The 8152-nt window shown below is 46.5% G+C and overlaps 1 protein-coding gene and 1 non-coding gene across 2 annotated transcripts; one reads left to right on the top strand and one right to left on the bottom strand.

Moving 5' to 3' along the window:
* Positions 1-3106: 3106 nt before the first annotated feature.
* On the top strand, positions 3107-7708 carry LOC131382044 (eukaryotic translation initiation factor 3 subunit L-like). Its single transcript, XM_058431892.1, has 3 exons — positions 3107-3124; positions 3275-3446; positions 7430-7708. The coding sequence occupies exons 1-3, from the start codon at positions 3107-3109 to the stop codon at positions 7636-7638; spliced, it is 399 nt and encodes a 132-aa protein (XP_058287875.1). The 3' UTR covers positions 7639-7708.
* Positions 7709-8025: 317 nt separating this feature from the next.
* Positions 8026-8127, bottom strand: LOC116459579 (U6 spliceosomal RNA). The gene has a single exon (XR_004245618.1). It is a non-coding gene; the product is annotated as a U6 spliceosomal RNA (small nuclear RNA).
* Positions 8128-8152: the final 25 nt, after the last annotated feature.

Genomic DNA, 8152 nt, shown 5'->3' with positions numbered 1-8152 from the left:
GGTTTCACCGTGGTCTCGATCTCCTGACCTCGTGATCCGCCCGCCTCGGCCTCCCAAAGTGCTGGGATTGCAAGCGTGAGCCACCGCGCCCGGCCTACGCCCGGCTAATTTTTTATATTTTTAGTAGAGACGGGGTTTCACCGTGGTCTCAATCTCCTGACCTCGTGATCCGCCCGCCTCGGCCTCCCAAAGTGCTGGGATTACAAGCATGAGCCACCGCGCCCAGCCTGTTCTGATTTTTAATTTGTTGCAGAGATGAGGTCTTGAACTCCTGGGATAAAGCAATTCTCCCTGCTCAGCCTCCAAAAGTGCTGGGATTACAGGCATGAGCCACCATGCCTAGCCAAGAGCAACTGTTTTCTCTACTGGATATTATCAGTCTGTCTAATTTTTGTTAGTTCAATGGGAAAGAAATGATAATTCATACTTCTCTGGCCAGGCGCAGTGGCTCACGCCTGTAATCCCAGCACTCTGGGAGGCCAAGGCGGGCAGATCACTTGAGGCCAGGAGTTCGAGACCAGCCTGGCAAACATGGTGAAACCCCGTCTCTACTAAAAATACAAAAATTACCCAGACGTGGTGGCGCATGCCTGTAATCCCAGCTACTCAGGGGCTGAGGGACAAGAATCACTTGAACCGGGAGACAGAGGTTGCAGTGAGCCGAGATCACACCACTGCACTCCACCCTAGACAGTAGAGTGAGACTCTGTCTCAAAAATAAAAAAAAAATCTGCGCTGTGGCTCACACCTGTAATCCCAGCACTTTGGGAGGCCGGGGCGGGCGGATCACGAGGTCAGGAGATTGAGACCATCCTGGCTAACATGGTGAAACCCCGTCTCTACTAAAAATACAAAAAAATTAGCCGGGCGTGGTGGCGGGCGCCTGTAGTCCCAGCTACTCAGGAGGCTGAGGCAGGAGAATGGCGTGAACCCAGGAGGCGGAGCTTGCAGAGAGCCGAGATTGCACCACTGCACTCCAGCCTGGGTGACAGAGCAAGACTCTCTCAAAAAAAAAAAAAAGAAAGAAAAAAGAAAAAAAAATCATACTTTTCTGATTTCCCATGTTAATTGTCAATTTTGTTTTCTTTGAAGTGATCATCACTATTCTTTGCCTGTTTTCTTTTTGATTGCCTTTTTAATTGCATTATGAGAATTCTTTGTAGGATTTTTTTTTTTTTTTGAGACAGAGTCTCACTCTTTCGCCCAGACTGGAGTGCAGTGGCATGATCTCTGCTCACTGTAGTCTCCACCTACTGTGTTCAAGCGATTTTCCTGCCTCAGCTTCCTGAGTATCTGGATTACAGGTGTGCACCACCATGCCCCGCTAATTTTTTTTTTTTTTTTTTTTGCATTTTTAGTAGAGATGGGGTTTCACCATGTTGGCCAGGCTAGTTTTGAACTCCTGACCTCAAGTGATCCACCCATCTTAGCCTCCCAAAGTGCTTGGATAACAGGTGTAAGCACCACCGCACCCAGCCTGAGAATTCTTTGTATATTCTGGATATTCTTTTTTTTTTTTTTTTTTGCCCCGTGAGTCGGAGTCTTGCTCTGTCACCCAGGCTGGAGTGCAGTGGGCATGATCTCAGCTCACTGCAACCTCTGCCTCCCAGGTTCAAGCGATTCTCCTGCCTCAGCCTCCCGAGTAGCTGGGATTACAGGCACGCGCCACCACACCTGGCTATTTTTGTTTTGGTGTTTTTTGTTTTGTTTTGTTTGTTTTGTTTTTTTTTTGAGATGGTGTTTTGCTCTTGTTGCCCAGGCTGGAGTGCAATGGTGCGATCTCGGCTCACCGCAACCTCTGCCTCCCAGGTTCAAGCGATTCACCTGCCTCAGCCTCCCGAGTAGCTGGGATTATAGGCATGTATCACTGTACCTGGCTAATTTTGTATTTTTAGTACAGATGGGGTTTCTCCATGTTGGTCAGGCTGGTGTCAAACTCCCGACCTCAGGTAATCTGCCTCCATCGGCCTCCCAAAGTGCTGGGATTACAGGCGTGAGCCACCGCGCCCGGCCTGTTACCGTATTTTTAGTAGAGTTGGGGTTTCACCATGTTGGCCAAGCTGTTCTTGAACTCTTGATCTCGTGATCCATCCACCTCGGCTTCCCGAAGTGCTGGGATTATAGGCTTGAGCCACCGTGCCTGGCATATTCTTTGTTTTTATATTATAAAATTAGCAACTTTTTGTCCCATAGTCTAGAAGAAGATAATTTTTTGTGTTTTGAGACAGAGTTTTACTCTGTCACTCACACTGGAATGCAGTGGCACAACCTCACCTCACTGTAGCCTCCGCCTCCTGGGCTCAGGCAATGCCCCCACCTCAGCCTCCTTAGTAGCAGAGACTACAGGCGCCTGCCACCATTCCTGGCTAATTCGTTTGTATTTTTTATAGCAATAGGGTTTTGCCATGTTTCCCAGGCTGGTCTTGAGCTCCTGGACCCAAGTGATCTGCCCACCTCAGCTTCCCAAAGTGCTGGGATTACAGAGGTGAGCCTCTGATCCCTGCTGGAAGAGCTGAAGAATAGTCTTAGGCCTTCTAAGACCTAGGTTTTAGGTCTGTGATTTCCAAACCTCATGCACACCAGATTCAACCAGAGAACTTAAAAAAAATTGAGTAGGTAGGTCTGTTATGTTCCATCTGTGTGACTGCTAGAGCCAGGCCAGCAGTGCTTCCAGGTTCTACTTCTGTCCCAAACAGATTCCACTTCTGTCCCAAACAGATTCCTGTGGCATGTCTTCTCTGCGTTCGTTGTGCTTGGCCAGACCACTCTGGTTGAGAGTGGTAGAGAGGTGACATAGTCTGGGAACTGATGTTCAGGTGTGGTAGGGAAGGCTCACACGTGCAGGTACCTATTACCACATCACTGCTCATAACCCAGGGCGTGCCACGGTCTGGCTGCATCTGAATAGATGGTACAAGAGCCCCTGTGGTGTTTCTGGTGGCCCGGTCAACTGCATTGTGAGGCCCAGAGACAGGAAGTGGCTTTAGGTTGTGTTTGACTCCAGACTGGATGTTTTTACCACAGACTACCTCTAATCCTAGAGATTTTTACTTCCCTGTGTAGTAAGTAACATTCAGCAATGAACAAAATTCACAGTTTAGTCAAGATGGCTTTGAAAAACAGTGTACAGAATGGTTTAGAATGAGAAGTGGTCATCTCACCCTCACCTCGCCCCGTCCAGAGCCAGAGCATTGCCTCATTTTCAGCATTGTGCACATGGATGATCACTTTGGGCTTTATACCACTACTGCATGTTTCCTTTCTTCCTCAACAGTTTCAGTCATTCAGTCAGTACCGCTGTAAGACTGCCAAGAAGTCAGAGGAGGAGATTGACTTTCTTCGTTCCAATCCCAAAATCTGGAATGTTCACAGTGTCCTCAATGTCCTTCATTCCCTGGTAGACAAATCCAACATCAACCGACAGTTGGAGGTATACACAAGCGGAGGTGAGTGCAGCAGGCCAGCAGCCACGGCCTGCGAATTTCCAGCTGCTTGCCATCTGTTCCAAATGAATAGATCACTGCAAGTAGAGCAGATGAGTCACCATGTCTTAGGTGGTGGTCTGTTGACTATAGGTGCTTGAGTACAAACAGTAGCAGAGTATTCGTGCTGGGGGCTCTGGGGCTTGGGAGTCCGTTGGCCAACAAACTGAACCAGCACATTGAGATTTGCGTTTGTAAACACTTCTACTGTGTCTCCAGTGCTTTTGTTTAGATAAGCATTTCTCACACGTGTTGGTGTCAGAGCCCCTTTACCCTGTTAAAATATTGAGAACCACAAAATGTACCTATATTTAAAAATTTTTTTCTTTTTTTTCAGTGAAGAGTGGCATTTTTGCAGATCTCTCTGTCTGGCTGAAATAGCTGGCTTCTCATTTCTGCTTCTGCGTTCAATCTGTTGCAATGTGTTCTTTTGTTTGAAGCACATAAAGAAAATCTGGCTCAGGCACTGTGGCTCACACCTGTAATCCCAGCACTGTGGGAGGCTTAGGCAGAAGGATCACTTGAGCCCAGGAGTTTGAGATCAGCCTGGGCAATATAGTGAGACTTTGTCTCAAAAAAAAAAAATGTTTAAATTGGCTGAGCATGGTAGGTAGGGTGCCCCTGTAGTCCCAGCCTTTCGGGAGGCTGAGGTGGGAGGATTGCTTGAGCCCAGGAAGCAAAGATTGCAGTGAACTGAGATCGCACCACTGTACTCTAGCCTGGCCACAGAGCGAGAACTTGTCTGAAAAAAAAAGGAAAATCTGGCTTCACACAGATACAGAAAGGAAGGAGTTTTTGTCGTTTGTTTTTGAGACGGTGTTGCTGTGTCACCCAGTCTGGTCTTGGACTCCTGGGCTCAAGCAATCCTGCCTTGGCCTCCCAAAAGTGCCAGGATTATTGGAGAGGATTTTCTTTGATACTACACCATGTAGTAGTATGTATGGGTTGAATATTCCTGATTTGAAAATTTGAAATCTGAAATGCTCCAAAATCTGACTTTTTGAGCACCGACATGACGCCGTAAGTGGAAAATTCTACACCCGACCTCATGTGACCAGTTGCAGTCAGAACTTCATCTCATGCACAAAAGTATTTAAAAGATTATAATAAAGTTACTTTCAGGCTGTGTGTATAAGACATATATGAAAAATAAATGAATTTTATGTTTAGATTTGGATCCTATCCTTAAGATACCTCATTAGGGCCGGGTGCCATGGCTCACGCCTATAATCCTAGCATTTTGGGAGGCCGAGGCAAGCAGATCACCTGAGGTCAGGAGTTCGAGACCATCCTGGCCAACATGGTGAAACCTCATCTCTACTAAAAATACAAAAAATTAGCCGGGCCTGGTGGTGGGCACCTGTAATCCTATGTGCTTGGGAGGCTGAGGCAGGAGAATCGTTTGAACCAGGGAGGCAGAGGTTGCAGTGAGCCGAGATCGTACCACTGCGCTCCAGTCTTGGTGACGCAGCAAGACTCCGTCTCAGGAAAAAAAAAAAAAAAGATATCTCATTAGGCATATGCAGATAATAAAAATTGCAAAATCCAAAACACTTTTGGTCACAAGCATTTATAGAAGTATACTCACCCTGTACTTCTTTGAAGTAATCAGTGGTAGTTTCATACAGATTAGGTGCAGTGAGGAATCTGAAACGGTATTGGTGAATTTTTCTTTTGTTAACATTATTGGTCACTTCTTTAATTTGAATGAGTTCCTTACATCCATGTGTGACTTTTTTTTTTCCCTGAGACAGCATCTGCTCTGTTGCTCAGGCAGAGTGCAGTGTCATCATCTCAGTTCACTGCAACCTCTGCCTCCGGGGTTCAAGCGATTCTCCTGTCTCAGCCTCCAGGGATATAGAAAGGAAGGATTACAGGCACACGCCACCACACCAGGCTGATTTTTGTATTTTTAGTAGAACAGAGTTTGACTCCCGAGCTCAAGTGATCTGCCTGCCTCGGCCTCCCAAAGTGCTGGGGTTACATGCATGAGCCACTGCGCCTGGCCATGTGTGATTTCTAAAAAAATATTGGTTCTCTGAGTTATAAAGATCTTCCAAATGTTGACACATTTTATTACATTTTTTTAAAAAGTCAGATTTGTTACTTTTGTCACTGACATCAGGTAAGCATTTATTTGTAAGCTATAGAGCTTGTGGCAAATTCAATTTTTGCTTAATAGCTTGAATTTTTATTTATTTTGAGATGGGGTCTCACTCTGTCACCCAGGCTGAAGTGCAGTGGCACAATCATGGCTCATTGCATCCTGTACCTGTTGGGCTCAAGCGATCCTCCTACCTCAGCCTCCCGAGTAGCTAGGACCGCAGGTTTGCACCCCATACCTGGCTGATTTTTTTTTTTTTTTTTTTTAGTAGAAACAAGGTCTCACTTTGTTGCCCAGGCCAATCTTGAACTCATGGGATTTCATGTGTGAGCCACTGTGCCCAACCTTTGAATTATTTTATAGGTAGCAAACACTGTCAGTTCTTTTCTTTGAGGAGTGACAGGTTTACTTCATTTTTGTGAAAATGTCTGCCCTTTTTTCTTTTTTTTTCTTTTTTTTTGAGACAGAGTCTTGCTCTGTAGCCCAGGCTTGAGTGCAGTGGCACAATCTCTGCTCACTACAACCTCCGCCTCCCGAGTTCAAGCGATTCTCCTGCCTTAGCCTCCCCAGTAGCTGGGACTACAGGTGTGCGCCACCACACCCGGCTAATTTTTGTATTTTTAGTAGAGACGGGGCTTCACCATGTTGGGCAGGCTGGGCTCAAACTCCTGACCTCAAGTGATATGCCTTCCTCGGCCTCCCAAAATGCTAGGATTACAGGCGTGAGCTGCGCTTAGTTGTGTATCAGTTGTTTTTTTTGTTTTGTTTTGTTTTTGTTTGTTTGTTTGTTTGTTTTGAGATGGAGTCTTGTTCTGTTGCCCAGGCTGGAGCACAGTGACGCAATCTGGGCTCACTGCAAGCTCCGCCTCCCGGGTTCATGCCATTCTCCTGCCTCAGCCTCCCGAGTAGCTGGGACTACAGGCGCCTGCCACCACGCCCGGCTAATTTTTTGTATTTTTAGTAGAGACGGGGTTTCACCTAGCCAGGATGGTCTCGATCTCCTGACCTCGTGATCTGCCCACCTCAGCCTCCCAAAGTGCTGGGATTACAGTCGTGAGCCACCGTGCCTGGCCTATGTATCAGTTGTTTTTTCAAGTAAAAATGAAAAAAGAATTTTCTTTCTTTTTTTGTCTTTTTTTTTAGAACAGAGTCTCTCTGTTACCCAGGCCAAAATTCAGTAGCACTTCCATAGATCTCTGTCTCAAAAAACAAACAAACAAAAAAAACAACTGATACAAACTCTGGTTATTCAGATATGGTACCTGGGCTCAAGCAAATCCTCCCACCTTGGCCTCTCAAGTTGCTGGGATTACAGGTCTAAGCCACCATGCCTGGCTAAGGACTAGTTCTTTTAGTGCAGATGCATGGCAAGAAGCAATACAGTGACTACTGGTACAATTTTGTGTCATTGCCTGATTTATGCTTAAGTTGACAGTAATTTTACCCAACATAGTGTTTACATCATGCAAAATTCAACTCAGTGGGAAGGGCAAGTAACATCTTAGTGTTGTTATTAGGAAAATAGCTTTGACCTCATGTGCTTTCTGAAAGGAGGGGTCTTCGTGGGTGTATTTTACTGATGAGAGGGGCCTTTTCATGTGTTGGGACCAAAAAAAACATAAGCAAAATGAACTGCCACCCTGTAAGCAAATATTGGTAAATTGAAGATTAGCAGAAGATTGGTTTTGCTGTTTGTTGGTATTCCTTTGAAGTTATTCCCAGTTGAGGGAAGCTTTCAAGGCTGGCAGTAGGTGAGATGCCTACTGAGTAACCACTCAGAGGTCAGGTATGCCTGCCTTTACCTGCCTCCTATCAGAGTATTCACGGTGTCTGTCTCTTTCAGGTGACCCCGAGAGTGTGGCTGGGGAGTATGGGCGGCACTCCCTCTACAAAATGCTTGGTTACTTCAGCCTGGTCGGGCTTCTCCGCCTGCACTCCCTGTTAGGAGATTACTACCAGGCCATCAAGGTGCTGGAGAACATCGAACTGAACAAGAAGGTGATGCCTGTTGCCTCTGGCCCCTCTTGCCAGAGCCAGAATATCTGTTTCTAGAGAACCACTCTGATCTCTTAGGACAAATTTCCAGGGGAGGAAAGAGGACTCTTCCCTCAGGCCATTGAAAGTTGAGACTAAGGCCGGGCTTGGTGGCTCACGCTTGTAATCCCAGCACTTTGGGAGGCCGAGGCGGGCGGATTACGAGGTCAGGAGATCGAGACCACGGTGAAACCCCGTCTCTACTAAAAATACAAAAAATTAGCCGGGCGTGGTGGCGGGCGCCTGTAGTCCCAGCTACTCGGAGAGGCTGAGGCAGGAGAATGGCGTGAATCCGGGAGGCGGAGCTTGCAGTGAGCCGAGATTGCGCCACTGCACTCCAGCCTGGGCGACAGAGCGAGACTCTGTCTCAAAAAAAAAAAAAAAAAAAAAAAAAAATGTATTTTTAATACATGGGAACACTTCACAAATTTGCATGTCATCCTTGCACAGGGGCCATGCTAAACTCTGCATCATTCCAATTTTGGTACAAAAATCAACCGGGTGCCTGTAATCCCAGCTACTTGGGAGGCTG

This window comes from Hylobates moloch, unplaced genomic scaffold, assembly GCF_009828535.3.
Source record: "Hylobates moloch isolate HMO894 unplaced genomic scaffold, HMol_V3 SCAFFOLD_19, whole genome shotgun sequence".
Taxonomy (NCBI): domain Eukaryota; kingdom Metazoa; phylum Chordata; class Mammalia; order Primates; family Hylobatidae; genus Hylobates; species Hylobates moloch.
This window is presented reverse-complemented; position numbering and strand designations above follow the sequence as displayed.